The 27,571-nt window shown below is 34.2% G+C and overlaps 1 protein-coding gene across 2 annotated transcripts in view; it reads left to right on the top strand.

Moving 5' to 3' along the window:
* Polr1B (RNA polymerase I subunit Rpl135) overlaps nucleotides 1-27,571 on the top strand; it is a 332,313-nt gene that overhangs the window by 115,676 nt on the left and 189,066 nt on the right. The window contains exons 11-13 of one of the 2 annotated variants that reach the window (XM_090381406.1): nucleotides 12,910-12,963; nucleotides 23,514-23,631; nucleotides 25,590-25,677. In XM_090381406.1, the coding sequence (XP_090237532.1) occupies nucleotides 12,910-12,963; nucleotides 23,514-23,631; nucleotides 25,590-25,677 (260 nt within the window). The remainder of the gene's footprint in view (nucleotides 1-12,909; nucleotides 12,964-23,513; nucleotides 23,632-25,589; nucleotides 25,678-27,571) is intronic. The other variant, XM_090381414.1, reaches the window with a different exon arrangement.

Genomic DNA, 27,571 nt, shown 5'->3' with positions numbered 1-27,571 from the left:
ACCATTGGATTCAGCACACAAAATACAGATGCTGTGTACAACCTTAGATGTATTTTAAGATTATGTAGAGTCACCTGTTGACACTTTACTATTATGTAGTCATTGATAGAAATGCAGTTTTGGAACATGCAGTGGCAGTTGTCTTCCTATGACATTGTCATTGTATATTCTTTACTTATATTTTTAATTTTTATTCCATTTCCATGGTGAATTTTCTCAGATTAGAATGAAGAAAAATAAGTTTGAAGTCAGTTAATCAATTTACCATATACCAATTAAGAAAACGAGGATAAGTTATTGAAACTATTTTTTTTTCAGTTAAAAGAAGGTGATTTGCTTGCTCGGCAGCATATTTCACTAAATAATCAAGCACCATTGATCACAGTTTGCTGTAACCAAAGTTGCACTGTTGATGGAAATGGCTGCATGAAAATGCTGGCAGGCTAAAATCTGAATTTTTTTATATATAATATACATGAAAAAGTTGTTTTGAAGAAAACTTGGTCAATTAAATCATCTATATTTTATTTTAAAATGAAAATTGTTGCAAGAAAAGATCCTGATTGTATGATTGAAAAGCCCTGCCCTTCTTCCTCAAATACTAAAGTTAAAATAATAAAGGCCAAGTGGTAATGTTTCATTGAATGGAAAAAGCTTACAATTAACTGCTCAAATTATGTTGAGAAATTCGGTGGCCTATTTTGTAAAGGAAAAAGAAAACGGAGGATCTCTGATAAACATCGCATCCATTTATGAAAGAGCAGCATAGGCATTAAGAATTTCTTGAGCAAGTGTTAAAAAGTATGCAGTTCTGAGCCAACAGCCATTGACACCAGATAAAAGAAAACTCAAAAGATGTGCAAGAATTACTAGAATGGGCAATTTCAGTAAGGATTGTTTAAGATATTTCATTTTTAACAAATGTATTAATAATTATAATGTGTCATCAAGCAATCTACTTCAACTGAAAGACAGCAAAGATTGAATTCTTTTGTAGCTGAGCATTGTTACACTATGTAGTGAAAGATTTTGGAACACTTGGTGGGTGGCATGGATACAATGGCATGGTGATGCACTTGCCAAATAGCAACTTCCAGAAAGTTGGAAGTTAGGTGAGATGGACTTTAGATGGTAATTTTCAGGAAATACACATGGAGGTTATTCTAAGAAATAGAAGGGATAAGTGAGGAAAAGGAAAAATTAGCTCTATGAGTTTGAAGTTGAACAATAAATGTTTACTAGTTGATGCACATATGCTGACATTTTAAGGAGAAAAAGGACGAATTACAGATGGTACCTCAGACAAGCTGTGCCCATGGAAAGGTCTCCACGTGTGGGTGTACAGGTTGTGTACTACACAAGTGTGCCTAATCAAGAGGGACACCATCCAGATCTTAATACGTTATAAATATTAAAAAACTAATAATGAAAAACAAGAATGATTATTCTCATTTTTGTAACTTTAATATAAACATTACTCTTTGGAGACAGAAAAACTCAGCTTAGTAATGAAAATGGCTGTAAAGATCGGCAACATTTATCTTATATTTTAAATAAGTGCAAGAAATATGAAATATATATTAAAAAACAGTATTAAATGTAATGAACTTAAATTAGCTTCAAGAAAGAAAATAATAATTGATGCCAGGGAACAAAGACTATATGAGACTGAAAAAAATATTGCCATTCAGTTGTTGAATGATTAATATGCATTGCATTATTCAGTATTTATCAAGATAGCACATAACTTTTAGGGATTCATCAAAATGACTATATGATAGCAATAATGTCAATTTCTTAAAATTAACAGAAAAAAAAATATTTATTCCATGTCGAGACAGTTACTGCAAAAGATATAGCAAATTATTTAGAGGATCAAATTCAAAATGAAAATATACAAATTATTTTTGAAGGTATAACACAAAATATATTGAAAATGGTTAGGGGTACAGAATATTCATTAATTTTAGACACAGACATCAGCCATTGAACAGTTAACAATTGCCATTAGATTTCTATACAATAACATAGAAATATGGGAATGCTTTTTGGGATTTTACCCTATCAGTGATACCACTGGTTATGGATTATATGACTTAATATTAAATCATTTAAAATTATTGAATCTTGATATTTTGAATCTCTGTGTTCAAGGATATGTCTCCACCTTGTCTAAGTTTTGTTGGAGTCTATTTTGTCTAAGATGCATATCTGCCCTCTTGTGGGCAGGTATGCATTTGCCAAATAGCAACTTCCAGAAAGTTGGAAGTTAGGTGAGATGGAATTTAGATGGTAATTTTCAGGAAATACACATGAAGGAGGTTATTCTAAGGAATAGAAGGGATAAGTGAGGAAAAGGAAAAAAAGGAAAAGGAAAGAAATGAAGCCGCAAATATTTCATTTGAAACTGTTGGTTTTTTTGGAATCATGCAGGAATTGTATAATTATTTTTCTATTTCAATGACGCTTTGGGATGTAAAAATTACACCATACAAATTTAAGTTTTAACCTTAAACCTTAAGATTTGCATATTCACACAATTAGGGAATTGGATAGAAGCAGTTAAGTCCATAAAAAATATTGGTGAAATATATCAAACCCTGTTAAATGAAGTGAAGATGGAACTAAAGACATAGATTTCAAGAGTACAGGCTAAATCCCTCATCTGAAAAATAAATTCTTTCAAATTAGTAGTATTTAAAGTGGCAATTGATGCAAGAAAGCAAAAGCAAGCTTATAAAGTATCAAAATAAATAAATAAAATAAAATAACCCTTACATCACTTATCCATCTCCTCTAATTATTTATGTCTAGTTCTTCCTTGAATTTTTCAAACTTCTGTACATCTATTCTGTAAGCATCTTCCTTAATTTGAATTTATGCCACTTTGTGTGTGTAATATGAGCAAGAGGAAGAATTCCAGCAGCATTGAGCAAGTTTAATGCTGATGGCATTCCTTTTTTTTGCTCAGTTGTATTTGACATGATATTTTAAGTTATTGTAGTAAATAGAATGATATATGACCCTAAATTTGATGTACACACAATTATCGAACATTTCAAAATTGATTATTTTTTATTATTATTACAAATTATTGATTATTTTCTGCAATGAATCTCCTAAACAGATGGCAAATATTTTAAAGATTGATCCAGTTTTTCCAGACATGAGTAATATTTTTAAAAGGAGAGAAAACGAAATTTTTATTTGAAATATCCAGTGAGTCTGTTGATGATACCCAAATAAATTTTTAAATAATTTTTTTTTTTTTTTTCATGAAACTAGACATGACCATAGTATCTCTCACTGAAAGATTTCAATTGCTAGAGAGCATAGTGAAATATTTAACATTATTTATAATATAAATAAATTAAGAGTGGGAATGAAAATGAAATATTAAACTGCAAAGATATTCACTTAAAATTGACTGATAATAAAAATCAAAATGAAGGTGATATTTGTAGCATAGTTCTATTTGATGAATTGAAAACTTTGCAATGCAAAACAAGATATGAGTCCAATTGAAGTTTTGAACATTATTTGTAAAAAAAAAAAAAAAATAATAATGAATAATAATGGATTGATTCATTTCCAGATACATCACTAGCTCAATGAATTTATTTAACATTGAATGCATCAGTAGCTTCAGAAGAATGAAGTTGCCAAAATTCAAAATTATCAAAAACTATTTAAGGTCCATCATGTCTCAAGAACATATGTCAAATTTGGCCATAATATAAAATGAAATTTTGGATAGTATGAACATGTGTAATTTAATTTAAAAAATTTTCAGCATTAAAAGCCAGGAGAATAAACATGATTATTTTGTGATTTTGTTTATTTTTAGTTTAGTTATAAGAATGAGATTATTTTTAGTTTAGTTATAAGAATGAGCAGTACATACAAGTGTATGATTAATAATAAGCACACAACATGATTATTTTCTGCAATGAATAAAACCATTTTGTTGGTTAAATATTCAAATATGAGGAGCATTTAAAAAGTTTGTGGCCTGAGTTTGAAAGGTTTATTTGATGAGTCTGGTAACATGTTACTTTTTAATCTCCTTTGGAGTCTACACTTTTTCCACTAATGCTGCATTGCATTGAAGAGAATTTTCACTTGGGCCTGCAGGAATACATCCTCTGCAGTAATTGTGATTGTTGGTTGGAAGTGGATGCCAGCCAGGTAATTTTTTAATATTAGAAAATAGGTGAAAGTCTGATGGTGCCAGATCTGGTAAAGTTTCAACACTCATTGCTATTTATGAGGATTGTTCCAACTAGATGGATGAGGTCGAGTATCCAAATCTATTCTAGATACTCAGAATCTCACTCTGTTAAACACTGGCACTCCCACATATGTGCATTTCCCAGTGGATCAGCATCATCTATTAATCTCTCTATTTGTTTCCCAGTTCTGTACCCCAGAATTGAATGGAGTAATAAGTGGTCTACTTAATAGTAGGCATTTGCTTGATCATATTCAAGATTCAAACAAGTTACATGCTAACAGAAATTCACAGGACTAATCGGATAAAATCCGAACGATCTATTTTCATTAGAAGAAAATATTATTCAGACAGAATCTGTTGCTGAGTACATTAAAAATAAATTACTAGCTGCAGTATGTACTGCTATTCTACAAACATCTGCTTATGCAAACACCTGTGTACTAACTCCTGGTGGAATGAGACATGTAACCATCAAAAAAAGAGCAGAACAAAGCATGCAATATTTGAGATTTCATACCACTGCTAATATAATTAAACACAAAAACCTCAGAGAAAGGCACATCAGAAAGCAAGCTAAATGTGACCCATGGATTCAGTTCACCTCAATCACTAAAGACTAATTCCAAAGTTATGCGGAATAAGGTTGTAATGCTTAATGACAAATGCCCTCAAACATTTTCCTGATTCTTAACTTTAATGGGAAGGAATTATTCTTCTGGCTAGATATTGCAAATGCCCTTGGTACTGCTTTCTTCTAAGTAGCGCATTATAGCCTTAGTTGCTAATGCACCAATAAAAATCCAAACCCAAACTCTTCTAAGTATCAGTGTCAACTGCATGCAGTCTACCTTTCTAAAAAAAATTAAATCTTCTTCTTCAAGAGGAGTGTTTTCATTTACAGTGGGTATCCTTAGCCTACAAGTTATTTTTTGGTAGGAATTTTTTCCCACCATAAAGTGTGGTTCAAGGTGTCTTGGTCAGTTAAACCTCGGGCTTGTCATGCACTCCCGTACTCCATTCATCCATGTCCTCCTAGGTCTTCCTCTTCTCCTTCTTCCTAGAGGTATTCATTCCAGGATAGCTTTTGGATATCTGGTTTCTTGCATCCATTTTACATGTCCTTTTTAAAAAATCCATTTTTAAAAAATTAAATCCATAGCTAAAAAACAAAGCTTTTCATTGTCATCCCTATAATCAGCCCTTTATCCTTTATGATATGTGAACTAAAAGATCCCATCAGTAGATATCACAGTAGTGCCACTCTCAGCTTGATGGGATATTCTCTCTGATGTTGCAACACTTGGAAGACAAGGTACTACTGCCTCCTTTCCAAAGTCGGGAATGATCACTCAGCTCCACACAGTTACCTGCCAATCTCACCAACTGTCTCACTAAAACTGGAAAACACGATTCATGCCCACCTGATATGGTACCTTGAATCTCAGAATTGGTTGAACATAATTAATACAGATTTCACAAAAGCAGAATCATATACATAATGCATTCATAAGAAATTAGCACTTGTAATAGTGTGCAGGAAGTTTTTGATATATACAGGAAGCTTTTGATACTACTTGGCAACATGATATAATTCATGACCTATTTACTCTTAGACTACAAGGCAATCTACCATTATTTATTCAAAATTTCATATAAAGTAGAACATTTCAGGTGCACTATCAAATTGCTATTTCACAGTATTCTGTTCAAGGAGTACCATAGGAATCTGTGCTCAGTTCCACTAATTTCAATTAGAATAAACCAGGCAACAAGCAATATTCCAAGCATTCACATACCTCTGTGTAGATTACTTTACTGTTTTGTGCCTTCTCAATAAACACTTCTATGGATGAATAATAATAATAATGGCTACGTGACTATCTAAACAAAAAGCTATTGCCATAGATTTCTGTTGAAAGTGGAAAATGCATCCTGTACAGTTAATAGGGCATGTAGTATCTGTTACAGCATTCAATTTATGGGTTTAATTCTTGACAGCAAGATTAACTTTTTAGAGCACATAAAGTGTATACAAACTAACTGTTAGATAGTATGAATCAGAGCTGTACTGCTCAATATGTTCTACGTTGATAATAATATTAGTAAAATAATAAGAGGAGTTAACCTCAATATAGTGCGTAGAACACTTCCGTATGATACCCTCCAGAAATTAAAACGGAAAAAAAACGAAAAAATCGACAACTTACCGGTACGTTAGAGTAAAATATAAATAATTAAATAATCAATTTAACACAATTCAAATCAATTTAAAACAATTAAAAATCAAATTAACGCAATTAAAAGAATCTAACGAAAATATTCAAAACGATTTTCCTTCCTGAAGCTGACAACGCTTTTCGACCCTATGTCGTGATCACAGGAATGAAAATTACCGAATCGGGTTTAACCTGATACTTAAATAGAGATATTTGTCTTCGCGCATGCACGGAAAGGTCCACGCATCGGAGATCAAATATGGCCGCCGAACATTAACAGAATTCTCGTGTAATTTAATTTCAACGGTTTCTGCAATTAATAGTCGCTTATAATTACGTTGAACATTAAGTATTTTGGCCTCGTTAAATAAAAAAGTATGTTTTTCGTTAATGGCATGAAAGGCTAATTCTGACGCTGCTGAATGAGAAGCACGAACTGTTCAACATATGCGACAGAAATAAAGTATTTTTTGATATTACTATTGTTGATTGGTGTAGTATTTTGTATCTTATCCTTAGCTTGTACCCTAATTCAGTTATTGTGGTAATGGAATAACCCCTGTTTAAGAATCTGCTAGTTAATATTTGTATTTCTGAGTCCAGTTATTGTGGTAATGGAATAACCCCTGTTTAAGAATCTGCTAGTTAATATTTGTATTTCTGAGTCCAAAGCAGAATCCGTCGTTGAATATTTATAGGCATTAAGAAATTGATTAAAGATAATCGATCTTTTGTAGGTGAATGGGTGATAGCTATTATAATGTAGAAGCATACCGGTGTTTGTAGGTTTTCGATAGATGCTAAATTGTATTTTATTCGAGTCCCGGGTAAGTGTGAAATTTAGAAAGTTTAATGACTTTGTATCCGTATCCTCCCTTTCCAATGTAAATTTGAGTCTAGAATGAATATTATTAAATGAATGTAAAATGTCTTGGATAGTATTACTATCGGTAATAACTAGAACGTCGTCTAAATACCTCCCATAGTATGTGATACGGGTTCGAAAAGGTGTCAAATGTATCTGCTCAATCGTTGAGAGATAGATCTCTGACATTAAACCATTCAGGCTCAAACCCATTGGTAATCCAAAAATTTGTTTGTACACCTTGTCTCGAAAGGTGATGTAGTTAGCCTCAACTAACAGTTTAATTAAGTGAAAAATTTCCTTAATAGGTAGCTTCGTATAATTAATCGGTGTTAAGTTTTTATTTAACATATCCCAAATAATATCTAATGTGTATTCAACGTTTACGTTCGTATATAATGAGGTAACATCTAGTGAGAATAAATTGTCATTGTCGCCGAGTCTACAGTCTTTAAGCTTATTAAATAATGTATCGTAGTTCTTAATCCCAAATTGTATTACCTGTCTAAAGGGTTTTATAATGTTATATACATGTGTGGCTAAGGATGAAAATGCCTAGTTCCTGTAGGAAACAATAGGTCGAATAGGAAACCCAGTCTTGTGTAATTTTACCTGACCGAAAAGTGCAGGAATATTGTATGTTCTGGACTTCAATTCCTTTAACTGAACCATAGTAATGTAGTCGTTTTTTCGATACGTGGTTAACGTTTTATTGTATTGATTGACCAAATTGGTAAACAGTGTCGAGTCTACTTCACGATAAGTGGAGGTATCTGACACAACTGAATCTAACTTATTAATATAATCATGTTTATCTAGTATTACCACTGTATCTCCTTTATCTGCCCTCTGTATAATAATGTCCTTATTTCCCCGAAGTTCTTGTAAAGCTGAACTGTCATGTGTATTCAATTTAGGAAGTCGCGTTTCTTTTATGTTATTCACTACTTGGTTAACTTGTTGAATAAATACATCTTTTTGTGGAACATTACGAAGTCCAAATTCAATATCAATTACGCATTGTTTTTTAGGCAGTTTTCGAGGTGGTAAATTATAATTTAGTCCTTTGGATAGAAGCGAAATCTGGTCCTGCGATAGTGTACACGAGGAAAGATTTGTAACCTGTTGATATGTCGGTTCGTTGGATACTGGGTGAGGGGGTGTTTGTGAACTCGCTGGCATATTCTGTGGTAGCACGTTGTGTGTCTGTGGGGGGAAGTCACCCAACTTGTATGAACTTGGTCGCAAACCCGTGACAATGTGTTAGAATTCGCATGAACGTGTCCTGACCTATCCGATAATGTTTGCAACTTATTAACGTGTCTGTTTTTTATTTCTGAGGCCTGTGCTTCCCGTCGCAAATCTATGGAGGTCTTCAATGCAGACCAATCGTTCGGATGTAGATAATTTTTTTAATTTATCGCGAAGCTTCCTAACCTGAGAAAGGTATTTTTGTTTATTCGAATATCGAGATTTTAAGGCAAGCTTAACAATATTACGCGATGTCGCCAGTGTTAGTTGTTTTATGCCTGAAATTTTTTCATAAAATTTTTTGATTAAATTTTTTAAAATTGTAGCTAGGCCAATACGGAAGTTACACACTATACTGAACAATCGCTCGGTTCTTTCAGCGTTCGCAACACAAATTAATGATCTGGTATACAACATTTCTTGCGGTGATTGCGACTCGTCTTATCAAGGTTCGACCCGATTTTCTCTTAATATTCGTGTAAATCAATATGAAGCCTCAGTTTGTGCTTCTCGTTCAGCAGCGTCAGAATTAGCCTTTCATGCCATTAACGAAAAACATACTTTTTTATTTAACGAGGCCAAAATACTTAACGTTCAACATAATTATACGCGACTATTAATTGGAGAAACCGTTGAAATTAAATTACATGAGAATTCTGTTAATGTTTGGTGGCCATATTTGATCTCCGATGCATGGACCTTTCCACGCATGCGCGAAGGCAAATATCTCTATTTAAGTATCAGGTTAAACCGGATTCGGTAATTTTCATTCCTGTGATCACGACATACGGTCGAAAAGCGTTGTCAGCTTCAGGAAGGAAAATCGTTTTGAATATTTTCGTTAGATTCTTTTAATTGTGTTAATTTGATTTTTAATTGCGTTAATTTGATTTTTAATTGTTTTAAATTGATTTGTGTTAAACTGATTATTTAATTATTTATATTTTACTCTAATGTACCGGTAAGTTGTCGTTTTTTTAGTTTTTTCCGTTTTTAATTTCTGGAGGGGATTATACGGAAGTGTTCTACGCACTATATTGAGGTTAACTCCTCTTATTATTTTACGAATACAAACTAACTGTTTAAAAAGAATGAACATTGAGTAATCTCTGCCGTGACATGGAGTTCAGCTTGTATAACCATTCATGTATGTTGATCCGTAATTAGGCCCTTTCTTGATTATGAATTTGCTTGGGAATATGCACTAAGGCAGATCAATATGATTCAACATAATTGCACTCAGGATTGCTCTGGATGTCTTCAGAACTTCCTCACTTCACGGTCTATATATTGAACCTCAAACCACCATCATTGTTTCAGAGAAACATGTTATTATCGAATTATGCATCAAAAATATAGTCTCCCTTCTCATCCTATTTGGTCATACTTTTTTGATCCAAAGTGATCACTTACTACAGAAATAAACCCAAAGCAAACAAACCTGGTTTCAACCTAAATAAGTTAGAGGAAAATACATCAAGAAATGGATAATGCAGTCCATCTGTTGGACTCTTACTTTCCATCCTCTGACAATTACTTTCACAAATGAGGAAAACAGTCGCTTGCCAACCTGAACATTATGCAGCTCACATACTGAATTATGCACATTTCACTGAAATTTATACTGATGATTCTAAAACAGATACTTCTTTAGGCATAGCAGTTAACTTTCCTTCCACTCCCTTCTCCATTTCTTTACTTGTCAAATTGCAAAGAGCTTAGCATTTTCACTGCTGAGCCCTTTGCACTTAAATTAGCAGTAGAATAAATTGACAACACGTTGGTTACCAAATGCATAATATATGCATACTCAGTGCTATCAGTGCCTTACAGAATGGCTCAGCACTACATCCTATTTTGAAAATTCACTCTCAGCTGATACAACTTCAGGAAAACAAGTTCATTTGTTATTTTTTGTTGAATCTCTGCTCACAGCAGAATATTAGGGAATGAACAAACAGATGAAAAGCCAAAGCTACAAATATCACAGTCCTGACTTGCATCGCAGTGCTGTTCCATGACTATATGTCAATCATTTGTAAAAGTTGTACAAATCAATGGACATTATTATTGGTGAAGTCATTGACTAATAAAGTGAAGCAAGTAAAGCATGAATCACAGCTCTGAAATTTGGAGTTCCCTCATCTGTTCTCCTTACTAACCAGAGATGATCTGCTTCAGTATCCTCACTATTTTTCCATTCTCATAGTAAAACAGTAAAACTCACAGTTTACCATTATTGTCCACAGGATAGAATGCAATTTGTTATAATTTTCCTCTCACAACTGTAGGAAACTTTGACATATCATTGGAAGTGTTACAATATCTATCTGAAATATTTGCTTATCTAAAAGGAGTCCATTTATTTTCACATATCTACTTAGGTCATCTGCAACTATTACTGGCAATTATGACTAACTCCTATATTGTTTGTGATACATTGATAGACACAATATGGCCAGAGCTTGCTTTTGTCCTATTAAACCTTCAATTTAACAATAACAACAAGAAAGGATAACTATTCTACATCATTAACTTCTGCTTCTGGCAGACATATCCTGGTCTTATTTCATTTATCCTGTTTTTGGTGATCCTGCTGGGCTGTCTCTGTTCTCATCCTATTTGGCCGCCATACCTCTTTGATTCAGAGTGGGTCACCTGCTGCAGAAATAAACCTAAAGCAAACAAACTTGCTGGTTTTGTTTGCCTTGGGCTTATTTCTTGATGCATGAGATTAGATTATTTCTGATGAATGAGATTTAGCTCTAATGGTGTTGAGTTGGGTAGCTAAGTGCTCAACTGGTCCCCCATTTTAATTTCTTTGAAGAAATCATCCCTTGAATTGTTTGTCAGGTCATTGATAATGTCAAAAAAGCCTCAGTATCTCTCTGGGTTTATGCAACCAGAGAATTTACTTTGCTGCTAGGAAAATTAGATTGGGGAAAGTAAAATTTTGGAGAATATCTTCAAAGTCCTGAGTGATTTGTAAGATATAGAGAATGATGGAGGCCACAAATGAATTTGACAGAATATGGCAAAGTGATTTTAAGATAGAGGAGATCAGAAAGAGGAAATTCCAGATTGGAAATCTCTGACAAGGCATATCAGAAAAGATGTGGGCACAAGTATCACCTTTAAAGCAAAAGGAAGTATAGAGTGAATAATTATGACAAATGAGATAAATGGTGGTTGAGGCAACTGATAGAACAAGCTGATCCACAAACTCTAGATTTTTAGCAGTATCTTTCATTGGTTCCCTCATCTGTTCTTCTTACTAACCAGAGATGATCTGCTTCAGTATCCTGGGATGGTTTTAAGCCAAATTCTGTTTCCAGAGCTTTCCCTTCCCACCTCACCCCTCACACAGTAATCTGTATATATGAATGAAAGTGTTTTTTGTATTACTGAAATGAAAAAATCAGATCAATGCTGGAGGTTTCCGGGAGGTTTTAGGCTCAGTTTTTATTCCGTTCTCCTCATCCTACAGTTAGTTCTGTCGAACATAAAATATAAATGAAAGTATGTTTCTGACATATGCATTACATTGGAAATAGTAAACTCTGGTCATTTCCAGAATTTCAGAACTTATTTAGAATATTCTTAGGGACTGTTGTACTATTTATATTAGGTTAACCCATCTCCCCTTAGGAAGTAGTGTGATACACATTCTCCCTAATGGCTAACCATTGTCATATTGATGTTTTGGTAAACATTTCTTGAGTACAATATAGAAATTTTTGACAAACAAATGCTCCTGAAAGGTAAGCAAATGCATGCATAACCTAATTTATCGACGTTTTTGAAAAATATTTGTATACCTGATGTGGATTAAAAATTTGTAAATAACTATCAATATTTTATGAACTGCTAGGTTTTAATATCTTTTTATTATTACTGTCTAGTGTAACATTTTTTTATTATATATTGCCTAGTTTCAATATTTTTTTTATCATATGTTGCCTAGTTTTAATATAAATGATATTAATAGTTGTGTGTTGCCATGGTTTTGTTTAAATTTTTCTGAGTACATATTAAACTGATTCACCATTTACTTAACTTTTGACCGTTTAATTTAGAATGAGAATTTCTTTCGTGTCCTGAACCATGTATTTCTATTGGCTGGTATTTTACATATTTGCATTCATTTTCCTGTTGCATCTAAATATAAAGATTCTTTGCATAAAAACTCTATTAGCTCTAAGACATTTAAAGGAGTTAATTATTTTATTTTATTTTATTTTAGTTATTTTTAAATTTTTTTGTTTTAAGTTTTATTATTATGCATTTCTGAGGAATATTTTATGATTTACAGGTATGTAATTATTATTTTTTCATGCTTTCAGAGAGGGTATTTGCACGCATCTCGAATCTAACATTGATAAGTTTAACTTATTAGCGTAAGTATTACTATGTACAACTTTTTTTTAATATGTATTTCTAAACATTGTGATTCAAAAATACAGTAGGTCCTCGACTTATGTAAGCCCAAGTTTGGTAACTTCGGACTCATGTAAAATTTTTCATTCAATTTTTTTTTTTTTTTTTTTCAAGGATTGTAAAATTTAAAACAGTAAAAAAAAATAAGCAATCAATACCGATGAACACGGCACGCACAAATTGAAAAAGTGAGATAAGGAATAACAAGCTTAAAAAATAGGAATGAAGAGAAGATTCTAAAAATTTATTTATGTTTTTTTTATATGACTGAAGATTTCTGTGAAGGGGACACACATTTCACCATAATAACGTAAAAACCCACAGAATTTCAGCTATTGGTATTATCGCAAATGCAATAAGATTGAGTTTACTACCTGTATATGATTTGCGCTAACAAAAGCCCATTAAACCAGAAACTGCAAATTGTCTTTATTATTTTATGGTAGTGACCTCCAGAAATGTGCTTTAGTAAAATGCGAACATGTGAGCTCACCTGAGGTGATAGTAGTGTGTTTCCGCCTGTACCTTGTGAAGTTCTTTACAGAAAATTTCATTTTGACTGCTATCATGGTGCCGACTAAGAGAATAAGTGACAGCAGTGTTAGTAAATCTACCAAGAAAAGGAAAGTCATCGATTTGGATCAGAAAATTAAAATAATAAGGATGTATGAAAATGGTCAAACATTAACAAGTATCGTGTGGAATTTAGATTTCTCAGTGTCAACAGTGAACAATAAAGGACAAAGACAGAATACAAGAAGTGGTGAAGGAATCAGCACCAATGAAGTCAATGATAATAACCAAGGCTACGAAATACATCAGTGTTTACAGTACAATAACATGTTTTTTCTTCCTTTTATGTTTTATTTTCTTATGTTCCACTCTGGATACTTCACCGCTGTCCCCAGATAAAGTTTTTAATTGAACTAATTAAAAATATATAACTATTTTTCTTCGTTCTTCTGAGGATGTGTGGGTTTTGTAATTTTGGCACACACATAGTAGCAATATTTTATTAGTCATTCCCGAGTTACGTAAAACTCGACTTATGCAAGAAGTCCTGGAATGTATCTCTTACATATGTTGGGGATTTACTATATGAGGATTGGTCAATGAAACAGGCTTTTAATAACCAGTTAGAAAAAATATGTCAAACTTATAGTGATGCAAATTTCAAACAGGACTGGCCGCTCAAAATGTGCCAAAATGTTCCATTGTGTGTGTAAAAAGTTCAGTACAAGGTAAAGTAAAAAAAAAAAAAAAGTAAACTGTAGCCATTATCAACCCACTGCAGGATGGAAGCCTCCTCAAAAATTCATGCTGAGGGAAATGGACCATAATCTGCCACGCTGGTCCAGTGCGGGTTGGCAGATCAACCGTATTTAGCAGTCAGAGGTTTGAACCCCGGTCTACTCAAAGAGCGTGTGCTACTTCACTCCCGCTCCTGACCACTCGGCTACAGCAGGTGACCCTAGTACAAGGGGCGCCTCCGTAGCCAGGTGGGAAGGAGCAGCAGCAGTGCACAGCACACACTTCTTGATTAGACTGGGGTTCGAGCCCGTCACCACCAAATACGGAAGATGCGGAAAGGTCAAGGGAATGACCACTGCATATTCCCGGAGCAATATGGCCTTAGTTGTTAATGCTCCTAAAAAAAAAAAAAAAAAAAACCAAATAAAATAAATAACCTAGTACAAGGTACCCAGTATCTATTGTTGGTAAGTCAAGTGTGGGTTGTCCTGTGTGATCATTTATGGTGCCATCACTACAACCTGTAAGAGGCAAAACCTGTGAGGCAGAAGTGAAAGCATTCCAGCCTCCCTCCACACAAAAAAGGATCCATACCTGCAGAAGAGGTGATATTAATCTAGGAGTCCCATAATGCTACAATAAAACAATGGAACAATTATTACAGGTCATAAAGCCAAAATGGCCAGAGAGCTTAATGCATTGACATGGTGTTTATCCATGATAGTGTAAAACCTCACAAAATCATTAATGTTCAGGCTCAATTGGATTTTAAGGACTTTGTGAGAAGACTCCTGAAGAAGGTGCCCAAAGGTTTTGCCCATTAAGTTGAAAGAGACTACAGTAGCAACCATTGGAATTATATGCATACCTGCAGCAGAGGTGATATTAATCTGAGTGTCCCATAATGCTACAGTAAAACAGTGGAGCAATTTTTACAAGTCATAAAGCCAAAATGGCCAGAGAGCTTAATGCATGACATGGTATTTATCCATGATAGTGTGAAACCTCACAAAGTCCTTAATGTTCAGGCTCAGTTGGATGTTAAGGACTTTGTGAGAAGACTCCTGAAGAAGGTGCCCAAAGGTTTCACCCATTAAGTTGAAGGAGACTACAGTAGCAACCACTGGAATTATATGCAGAGGATGTGTCATGCCTGGTGATTCAACAGGGCCAGTGTCTCTTAGTATAAGTGCTTGTTTTTAACCAGGTAAGTCTCCCAGTACAGCTCTTTATTATTTATTCCAGAAATGCATGTTTCATTTGAGTGACCTTTGAATTTTATTTTCTGTTTAAAAGTTAGTAATACAGTGCAACTCCAGTAGAATGTGGGTGTTAGGTGACAAATTTAATGCCCACATTATAAGTGAAGCGCATTATATAGCCGAAAAAATTTTACCATTTTTTTCCAGCTTTTTTACTATAAAGTATACTTTATAGTCTATATCACTATGCACGATAAGGCACCTCTCATATTGTGAAGTTATACTTCATAACTGGATTGTCACTATTGCAACACCAGGGTACCTGCCCACCCACTGAAGAGAAGCCAACAAGCGTTGAAACGGTGCCGTCTGGGTGGTGGTATCCGCTGAGAATAAATAACAATAGTCTTTTCCACTGGTGAAGTGTTATTTATTCGTAGTAGTACAATACCATGGCAACTCGTTGTGAAGGCAGTCACAATATGAGATATAACCAAAATGATGCCAATTTAGTTAATTAATTAAATTAATTAATTTAACTACTTTGGTAGATAGCTATGTTAAAATGATGCATTTGCACTAACCTACATATTAGTAAATAAATACTTTATTTCTAATGGTTTTTGAGTATACAGCCCAAAAGTATTAAAGGTTATATCATTCCCTTTACATTCTACTAATACGTTCACAATGCTGTTATGGACTTAGATTTTAAGCATCCATTCTGAAATAGGTGTCTCCGTAGCCAGGTGGGCAGGAGCAGCAGTGCGTAGCACGTGCTTCTTGATTAGACCAGGGTTCGAGCCCATGAGCCATCAAATATGGAGGATGTGGAAAGGTCAGGGAATGACCACCGCATATCCCCGGAGCAATATGGCCTTAGTTGCTAATGCTCCTAAAAACCAAATAACAACAACATTCTGAAATAGTCGTGTAATTTACTTTGCTGGAACTGATGACAACTTTTTTTGGTACATAATTCTTAATGCAGTAAGTGAAGATGTTCACTGTCACTCTGACATTCTAACGACACCATCACCTCATTAATGTTTTCAAGCACTTTTGTTAATTTCTGGTAATTTTCTTTACATGAATCATCCACATTATTTTCTAAGTCACTTCCTATGTTACTAGCCTTCTGTCTGCCAATTATCTTCCAACTGTTCACAGAGGCCTCAATTTCTTCCTTGCCCAGATAATGTGCAACTGGAGCTTCTGCATCTGCCTCAGCCAGGTCATTTGTTCCAAGACTGTCACCAAGTACGTTACAAGCAGCCTTTGCTTCTTGTTCTGAAAATGCTGCTAATTCAAGGTTATTATTAGTGACCTTGTCTTTTCCAATACATTTTTTCCAGCAGCTTTCAATTTCTTTTAAGCTTACTTTCTCCCACGCTAATCCAATATTGTATGCAATGTCTTTTAGTGTTAATGTTTTCAGAATTCTAGAACTTGAATTTTTGAGTTCACAGCACCAGCAAGTAGCTGTCCACAGTAGTAGGCTTTGAAGGCTCAAACAATGCCCTGGTCCGTGGGCTGAATTAGAATTTTTCCTTAGCAGAAACATGACTCCAATCTTGCCATCTTTCAATTTTGGGACATTAAGCTAAAGGATGAGCTGGGCAGTGATCTAACAGTAAGAGAGCCTTTTCTTCAAGTTTTTTGAAAGCAAGCGGTGTCTTACTTGTGGTACATACTCTCTTCCAAACCATGAAGCAAAAATATCATACTCTCTTCCAAACCATGAAGCAAAAATATCACTCATCATTCAAGCATTGGAACAATTTTTATAAATCACTGATAGAGATTTCGTGTTGACGTGCTTAAAACACCGGGGACTTCTTCTTTTACCAATGCACAGTGACTAGCTTGTGATTTCAAGTCTTGTTTGTGCACAGTAACACAGTAATTCTTTCTTTGTTAGTTTTCACGCCTGCTTTGTTAGGTGCCCTTTTAATATCCAGTGACTTGTCGGGGAGAAGTTTATAGTATAGTTCTGTTTTATCACAGTTGTATAACTGTTCATCTGTGAATTCACCATCTTGAATCTGTGAATTTCTACATAATGTGAATTCACCATCTGTGAATTCACATTATGTAGAAATTCAGGAAATGCTTCTGCTGTTGCTGTGATGTCACCAAATGCAGATTTGCCACAAGACTAACCTGGAATAACCCATGATGAGCCTTCCATCTTCAAAGTCACCCTTCAGAAGCTTTAAATGTGTCATCATCTCCACCAAATAGTGTATGCAATTTATTGCTTATGCTTTCAAAATTACCCCATTTATTGGTACTTCTTCACTACACTTCTATAGAAACCACTTATATAAGCATTTATACAGTTGGTCCACATCACTGTTTGCACAAAGTCTAGTTTCCTTTCTTCGTGGCCTACTTCGTCTTCTACAGAGTCTATGAATGAACACAAGTTTTCTTCCTCTTTCATCCAACCACGATTTGTTTCTTGTGGAATTCCACACTCGTGAAATATACTGCATTTTATTTTGCCACCCTTGACTCTTTCAATAATCTTTAACTTTTTTTTCAACTGTATAATTTTTTTCTTTTGGTGGCCATTACTTCAGTCCTAATGATCTACTAATTTTACCATGTATTTATTCCTGATGTCCTAGAGTTTACCCTGTTTTGAGAAAACTAAATCAAAACCAAACTGTCTTGCTTATCATAGTGCCTAAGTGAAGTCATGTGATTTCTCCATAAATCACTTATCAGTTCGTGTATAGTGTTGTGTAAGTTTAGCCCTTAGCAGTTTTTGCTATCCTAAGAACTTCTAGTCAAAGAAAGGATGTCATGCTGTTGTTTACAAAAGATTACTTTGTAACTAATGTAATGTTCCCCTCTGTTTGTAATTAGTGTTCACTTTTATTGCACCTTATATTGCATATTTTTATTGCATCTCTAGCTGAGAGTGAGAGGGAGAAACTCGGTGTCTACAGTAATTAGTCTCCGACAAGTCCTGTTGTTTACAAAATTAGTCTGCAACTGAATATGGAATGTATCGAAGGGAATGTACAGCCCATTTTTAACCTAATTTCCCTTCTAGGAAATACCGTAGTACAATGTACAGTAGGTATGAGTATATGCAATATTGACTCTTTCCAGTTTTCAATATGAAATTGGTAGTTCTTTGGGCACACTACTTTTTTTTTTTTCATAATTTGTTTTGGTGGACATGATTGTACCCATGGTATGAGGAGGCACTTTATATCAAGGTTGCACTGTATTTATGTTTTGTAAAATTGTCAGAGCTTGCAGTTGGGCTGAATTAAAACATGTTGATCTGAAAATTATAGAAATTTTGTAAATGATTTTTTCCTTAAAATCTATTAGATATATTTGATTGATGTTATAGTAACATTCTTACTGCATAAGGAATTTCTGTATCTTAATGAATTTCACTGTTTCGACACCTGAATTAAAAACATAAGTAACTAAAAATCTAAATTAATAAAAATAATAGAAATTAAATGAATAAAGGGTTGTGATTTTTCTTTGAATTCTCATTTATCCACTTTTTTGAAGATTATCATTTATATAGGATTGACTCCTTTTCATTTAACAAAAAAAAAGATATATATATATATATATATATATATATATATAGTAGGAATATATAACAGTTAAGAAGCAAAATAAGCAGAAAAAGGGAAATAACAAAAATTATAATATGGCTAATGCTCCAAAACGTGCAAAGCAGCAGTAGAGAAAGCAAAAGGATATAAATAATGTGGGGTTTGTAGAATAAATAAAGTGTCTGTGAAAATGGAAATGAAAAGTACACAAGATAGTAGTAAGTGGAAGCAAAGTAGTGGTAAAACAGGTGAAAGAATTTGAAAAACCTAGTGTAAAAATGAAATGGGACTGAGGACAAAAAAATATATATGTACAAGTAAATAAATAAATAACACTATATTCAGATATGGGAGGCAATTTTAGCAAGAGATCGAATCAGGGGGTTGCAGATCTGAAAATAGTAGATGAAAATATGATACATAGCTAGGAAATTCATCAGGGGACTACTCCTGACCATGTATCAGGCACAGCATTTCCAAACTTGTCTGTAGTTTTAGAAAGGTGGGGGGGGGGCAAATATGCACCCTTTTATCGTAATATTAGTAGACAAGGTAGTCCTTACTCAATGTAAAAAATGTAAATTAAAATAAATTCAAATACATACAAATTTACAAAAGTGTAATGTAGAATATAATACAAATGATGCACTTCACATACATTTGTATTATATATTCCACATTACACTTTTGTAAATTTGTATATATTTGTATTTATTTTAATTTACATTTTTTACACTGAGTAGGGACTACATTGTCTACCAGTATTACGATAAAAGGCCACGTATTTGCGCCCCTACAGACAAATTTGGAAACGCAATGCCTGATACATGGTCAGGAGTAGTCCCCTGATGAATTTCCTGGCTATGTATCATATTTTCGTCTACCATATTCAGATTCTGCATATTTGCCATCCCCTGATTTGACCTCTTGCTAAAATTGCCCGCCCATATCTGAATATAGTGTTATTTATTTATTTGTGTTTTTTTTTTTTTTTTTTTTTTTCCCTCAGTCCCAGTTCATTATTACTCTAGGTTTTTCTAATTCTTTCACCTGTTTTACCACTACTTCACTTCCGCTTACTACCATCCCTTAAACTTCTCTTACTTCTGGCACCTTGTATACTTTCCATTTTCACAGACACTTTATTTATTCTAAAAACCACACACACACACACACACACACACACACACACACACACACACTGGTGTTCAAAGAAAGTACATCACCTAGGAATTTCACATTTCTAACCCTTTTTCGCGATGGTATGTTGCATTAATGATTAGCATCACAAATATAAATATAAACAAAAGATATTAATAGTTAAGGCAAAGCTAAGTAATATTTGACAGTGGCTCTCAAAATATTCCAAAATGAGCATTTGCAACCTTTATACAACTTTTGGTAAACACGACAATTATGGCTGAAATGTTATCAGAAGCCCTCAATTTGCTTCAGTTTATCATTTTAAATGGAAAACAAAATGAAAAGTTCACCAGCTGCAAACTAATATTTAGTTGAACCGCCTCTGGCTCTGATGACAGCAGCCACCATCAAGGCATTGACAAGATCAATTTCTGAAGATAATCAACTGATAGTTTCTGGTTCCAAACACGAATTATGGCTTCCTCAAGTTCACGAAGGGTCTTTGGTTTCTTTCTGGCAACTGCAGATTCCACATGATGCTAACAGTTCTTTATAGGATTCAGGTCCGGGCTGTTTCCTGACCAACTAAGAGTTGTAATGTAATGGGCCATTCTTCCAGCCATTTTTTCACCTTAAACAAATGTAAACACATTATTGTCGACCCTCTAATGCAGAAATGAAGCTAAAGTAACTGCAGAAGTGCCTACTTACACTTTTCACCCAAGGAGCAGAATCGTCCTGAAAGATTGCAGTTACTTGGCAGGTTGAAATGGTTTCTAATGGTTGGCAGCAATTTGCCTTTCAGTATAGCCAGGTATCCATTGGCATTTATGGAACCTTTTATAAACTGCAGTTGACCTACTCTGTGATATGAAATGCACTCCCATATCATTTGGCTGGTAGGGAATTTCACTGTAGACACCATACAGTCTGGATGGTATTCTTCTCCATGTCTACAGTGAATCGTTTGTCTCCCATCAGAGCCATGCAGGTTGAATTTCTCATCTGAGAAAATAACTGACTTCCACTGCTCGGGGGTCCATTTTGACATGCTCCTCACACCAAATTAATCGGGTCTTTTTCATTTTTTGTGTAAGGAGGGGCTTCTTCTTAAGATGATGGGCTACATGTCCATTTTTGAAGCGGCATCTTCGACTGTTACTGCACTTGCTACCACTCCTGTATGTTCTTCCCATTCTCTTTTCAGCTCCGACGAAGAATTTTTATGGTTTTTAAGGCATAAGTGCTTCAAAACACAGTCCTGTTTTGGCATAGAGACTCATTTGCATTCGGTTCCTTTTTTCCTATCAACAGAACCAGTATTCTTGATTTTGGAAAGAAACCTACTCACTGTCAACTAATTATAAGACACTCTATAAGCAATATGACAGGAAGAACGTCCTTCCTCAAGTAAAGCAACAGTAGCACTCTTTCTTCGTGGCGTCAACCGCACATAACTCTCCATCCTGACACAAGCAAGCAATGACTGCAACTCTTGCAGAGTGTGCTTATATAGCTGAAAGTAACAGCTGATGCAATATTACATCATCACTTATGCATGTCAATCTTATCTAATGCAATCTGTAAAAATATTGTCATGTACAGTCAGTCCTCGTATAACACGTGTTTACATTACATGAATTCGATCATACACGATTTATAAATAGGGAAACGATATCTTATATAACATGAGCCGAATTCGCTTATGCACGATTCTCCTTTGTGTTTACAAGAAATGGCAGTCGAACGCGGAATCACCCCAACCGAACGCAACACGATAGGAATGAAGAGAAGATTCTGGAAATGTATTTATGTTTTTTATATCAGTGAAGGGGAAACACATTTCACCATAATAACGTAAAAACCCACACAATTCCAGCTATCGGTATTATCGCAAATGCAATTAATTCGAGTTTACTACCAGTTTATAACAGATTCCACTAGCAGAAACGCAACTGGAAATTGTTTTTATTGTTTTATGGTAGTAAAACATTTTTTGAAATGTGCTTTAGTAAAATGTGAGGTGTTAATAGTGTATCTCTGCCTTTACGGTGTTGTTTATTCAGTTGCTACACGCGCGCAGCTTTGTTTATGTGTATCAAGCGTGCCTCCTCGTTTTGTAATTGTGCTTTATTCCCTAAAAATGAGTAAAATACTTAAAAGGTGTGAAAAGGAAGCATTCTGGTGAAGACACTGCAGATTCAGAGAGAAAAAGAAAAGCAATATCGATAAACAAAGGCGGACTGGCTCAAAAATTCTTACCTGGGAAAATTTATAGTGGCCTCATACTAGCGTTTATGGCCAAAATCACACCGGCCTCCGGCCCACCGGGGTTTTCCCAGTAAGGCTTATGGCCAGTCCGCCTCTGTCGATAGAGAAAAAATATGAAATTGTGAAATGCTTTGAGCGAAATGAAAGACCATGTGATATTGCACGTGATACAGACCTAAATGAGGCAACGCCGAGAATTACAAAGAATGCAGAGAAAATAAAAACATCTTTCATAGCAGGAACAACTCAAAGTGTAATTAAAATCCATTAGATTAAGACACAAAGAATTGGAAGAGATGGAACGGCTGTCATCTGTTTGGATCGAAAATCAAATAAAAAACAAGTTTGCTTAGGATAGAAGCAAAAGCATTAGCAGTATTTTATTACGTAATAGCTGTAATAAAATACGTATTTTATTACGATTATTTATTGTGTTTGGTAACGTTTTGGTTCCAAATGTGTGTTCAATCTTGGGTGGTCGGCACCTAACCCTATTTTTCCCCTATTTTAAAACTGGCTATCGATCCACTCAAAGCCCCAGATGAAGTAGCGGATAGATGACCAGTTAAGGGAATGTTAGTTAGTATTGATTAATATTATTAATTAAAGTTAAATAATTATAATTATAACTAACTTCCTTAGTTATTATATAATTTGAACACCACCACAGACCCCTAGGAATAGGTTAGACTAAAAACGCTAACCAAATCTCCTGTTCAGGATACACCTCAATACCCTATAGAAAATAGACACCAAAATTTAAGTAATCTAAGCAATCAAACTAATATATATATATATATATATATATATCAAGAGTTTTTTATTTCCAAATTTTGTAAAGAACACCGAATTTATGAAATTTTGATATTAAAGGGAAAAAGGGGTGCTAGCTGTATCTAAGTATACTTTATAGAATGCGATCATTAAATGAAATAATATAATGATTATTACATTTAACCTGCCCATCAAATATTATTTTTGATTTTTATTGTAAACAGTTAAATATTAACCAAACCACTTTGACCTTTTTCTTTTTCTTTTTTTTTGCAGTTTCATGACAAGGAAATTGTTTGCAGTAGCTAAAAAGGAATGTCAGCTGGAGAATCCAGATAATCCTATGAACCATGAGCTTTTGTTAAGTGGACATCTCTATTTAACAGTGTTAAAGGTATTGACAAAATTTCTTTGTGTATTATAAATTATTTATTCCTTTCCTTTTTCTGAAACTATATCTAATCTTTGGAACTGTTTACGTTCATGCTAATTACACTGAGTTGTTATTTCTTCAAATGTCTGGAAAAGTACAGTCCCCCCCATGGACATCTCAAGCAGAAAGTATTGGAACTTTTAGTAATCTAGTATCATTCAGCGGGTTAAAGGTTTAAAAGGTAGAAGATACTAGTTGACAGACTAGTATCTTCTACCTTAGATGCAAGAATTAGAGGAAAATTAAAATGCTAAAAAGTCAGCTTTAGATGCAGATAGAATCATTAGTGCAAATTGTACATAACAAAAGTTGGTATATTGACAGGCAGAATTTGCATCAAATAGCTTTGGCAGAAGACAGAATGCCCAACTACCATTTGGATAAGAAGCAAGTTTAATACTCAGACTTTTCAAAATTGAGCTTAAATTTATTAATAACTTGTTAACAGCTATTGTGCACTTTAGTGTAAGCAGAAAATGAAGCTGAACATTTTCTAATTATCTTCCTTTTATTATTTGGATTATTATTTGTATTTATTATTTATGATTATTATTTCTATTTGGATATAAGCTACAATACAAGTTTCCATATGCTGTATTATTATCATGGACAACTGTAGCACACCTTTTTGGAAAATCATAGTTTATATAAAAGGATAACAGTTTAGGGGTGGAATGTGAAATAATAAATTTCATCCCTACAAAATTAATTTCACTGACATCATATTAACAGATATTAATAACAGAAGGTTTAAAATGGCAATCCAGCCAAGGGAAAAAAGAATAGAAATCACACAGATTGTCCCACTTTACATTTTTATATGCCTAATGACATGAAGCTGAGAATTACCATGGAACAGAAGCTTCACTGGGGAAAAGACCATAATCAAATTCTGATCTGAGGTAATTGTATGCTTTGAAGGGTTATTGGTGAGGAAAAGATAAAAAATGTTATGTGTGAGGTTAGGATTGTCTGGTATTCTAGTAATTAACAAGATTTCTAGATAGGCTGACCATAATTCCTTGACACCAAAATAGGACAGGGAACAATGAAAACAGGATGATAAATGAGCTGATGCTTTGAACCAAATTCAAAGTTTTCTCAGCATTCTTATGTTTCTGGCTACGTAGATGTTGATTAATGCCACTCCTACTTCTATGAGAAACAGAAAAATGAACGTTATGATGTTGACAAACCACTTTTGTTTTATCACTGTACCAATTGTCCAGTTTAATAAATTTGAATTCTTTTTGAAGGTCCTCGTTAAATGTGCAATTTCTCCTTTTTGACATTTTAAATTTTGAGGCTTAAAACTTTTAAAATTATAAAATAAAAACTTTCAAGTGTGTGTGTATGCGACAACCGGCAAGCACGCAGAATAAATGCCGACTACAGACTACTGATCAACTACTTACATGCAATACATTGTTGAACTGATGTAAAAGGCCTATGACAGAAATTGTTGGTCTCTTTCAGTTGTGGTGGTAATCACCGGCAGATGGAATTTTCGGCATTCGACTGCCATGCTTCTATCTATGGTTACCCGAATGTCTATTACCTACAATGGCCCCATCCTATGATATAATCATGGGATTATAGGTTATGTTGTGCCAGTATTTAAGTGTTTTTTAGAGTTTTTTTTTTTTTTTTTTTAAAATGGGACAAATATGATATTTTACTAAAATGATGGGATGGCCAGAACATAGCAAAAAAAAATGGCATTGTCCCATTGAAAACGGGACAATGAAATTTTTTATCTGGGAATTGTAGCATTTGTCACCATTATTTACATTTAGTGATAAAAACTCATTTAGTGGTACAAGATCATTTAGATAAAAGCTCATTTAGTGGTACAAGATCATTTAGATAAAAGCTCATTATTTACATTCAATGACTAAAGCTCATTTTGAATTTATTAGGATAAACTGGAAGTTTGGTTGCAAGCACTACGAATTAATTGTGAAAGGAGAGCAAAAGCTAAGGGCACTAGTTTTTCTCTTACTTCAGGTAATATTCATTATATTCAGTTATTTCTTAATGTAAAATATAGTTGATGTCAGATGTGTTTTGTAGTATTTCATTTCTCGTCAGATTTGTACAAATCAGATAGTCCTGTCATCTTTAAAAATCTGTACATTATTTTATTGAGGTTAAGTATCATTCGGTAAAAAAAAAAAAAAAAAAAAAATGCTTCCTTCACAAAGGTATGCAATTAGAGGTAATTCAAATGCAGTAAATGAACATGGTATTAATTAAACTTGAATCTCACACAGATCTGAAACTAGAAGGTGGAATGCAATGTGCTATCATCAGCAAAACTATGGATAGGATTTCTGGTCAATTGAAGAGGCTCATTAATATACAAGAGGAAAAGAGTGGGATAGAGAACTGAACCTTTGAGAACACCAGCATTAGTAGAGAAGTTAGAAGCCAGAGAGCCATCTACCCTCACCCGCTGGGAGCAGTCAGAGAGAAAACTGGATACCCAATTACAAAAATACAGACAAACCATAAGACAGAAGCTTATTTAAAATACCTTTATGCCAAACATGATCAAAAGCCTTTGATACGTCAAGAGCAACTGCTTGAATTTCACCAAACTTTTCCATTGAATTTGTCCATCAATGGGTAACATAAACCAGAATATTACTAGTGGATCGACACTGATGGAATCCATACTGGTAATCATCGATCAGATGAAAGGTTTCTAGAAAGTTGAAGAGGTGGCAGTTAATTGATTTCTCCATTACTTTAGAAAGAGTAGAGAAAGTGTAATAGGATGATAATGGGAAGGGAGGGATTTGTCAACCGTTTTAGGAACTGGTTGGATATGAGCAAATTTTCAAGAAGGCAACACAGAACAGGAGTAAGTTCAGATGCACAGGTTTTGAAAACAAGTGGAGAAATGGCATCAACATTGATTAAAATCCTTTGGACAACCTTTTCACAGATCACAGAGACATTGAATGGAAAGTACTGGGAATGGTAAGAGATGGTTTACCAAGGTCATAAATACATGAGTTTGAAGAAAAATAGGATGCTAGCAAGTCAGCTTTATCTTTGGCTGAAGTGGCAATAGAATCATCTGGTTTTTGACAGAGTGGGAATAGAGATGGACAAAAGTTGCAGCCAATAACTTTGGCAAGAGACCAGAATGCTCGACTACCATTTGGACAAGGTGCAAGTTTTCTACTCTTAGCATTTTTGAAATCTTGTTTAGAATGATTAATAACTGCTTTACAATTGTTGTGAGCAGAATGGACATATACACAAGTAACACCCCCTTTAAAGCAAAAGGAATCGTACAGCAAATAATTCAGACATATGAGATGAGCAGTGGTTGAATCAACTGAAAACTGAGATTCTGTAGACGGAGTACTTAGGGTTTTGGCAGACTGTAAGTGGAAACAGAGATTGTTGAGATTAGAACTGAGACCATGCATATTCGTAAAATGAACAAGATGAAGTGTTTGGGAGGTTTATATCTTTTCGCAGATAAGTTTGTCCTATTAGCTTGGCAATTCGTGATGTAGTCAGTAGTAAGAAAAGGTGTGGTGCATACTGTATAAAATAATGAAATTTTTGGATATGGCATTCACATGATAAGAATATACCCATCACCTTGACATAATGTGGCCTCAACAATGCCCCCCCCCACTGACTACACACTCTTTCCAGTCACTATCTTGCAAAGTAGGGTAGCTAGATTGTACATTAGCTGATCTGGAAGTCTCCTAGAGAATTACTAGCAGGTTTGGTCTGGTGGACTACCTAGTGGCCGGCCTGTGAGCACCATTTTAGAACTGTACACTCGAAATTTCTGGAAACATGAAATATAAATCAGAAACTATGAGTTACTTTTCCATTTTAAAGTTTTCAAAACCAGAAATGGAAGAGTAAC

This window comes from Mastigoproctus giganteus, chromosome 1 (genome assembly GCF_048544385.1).
Source record: "Mastigoproctus giganteus isolate SK-2022 chromosome 1, ASM4854438v1, whole genome shotgun sequence".
NCBI classification, from domain to species: domain Eukaryota; kingdom Metazoa; phylum Arthropoda; class Arachnida; order Uropygi; family Thelyphonidae; genus Mastigoproctus; species Mastigoproctus giganteus.
The sequence above is the reverse complement of the archived record's forward strand: the minus strand, read 5'-3'. Positions and strand labels throughout refer to the sequence as shown.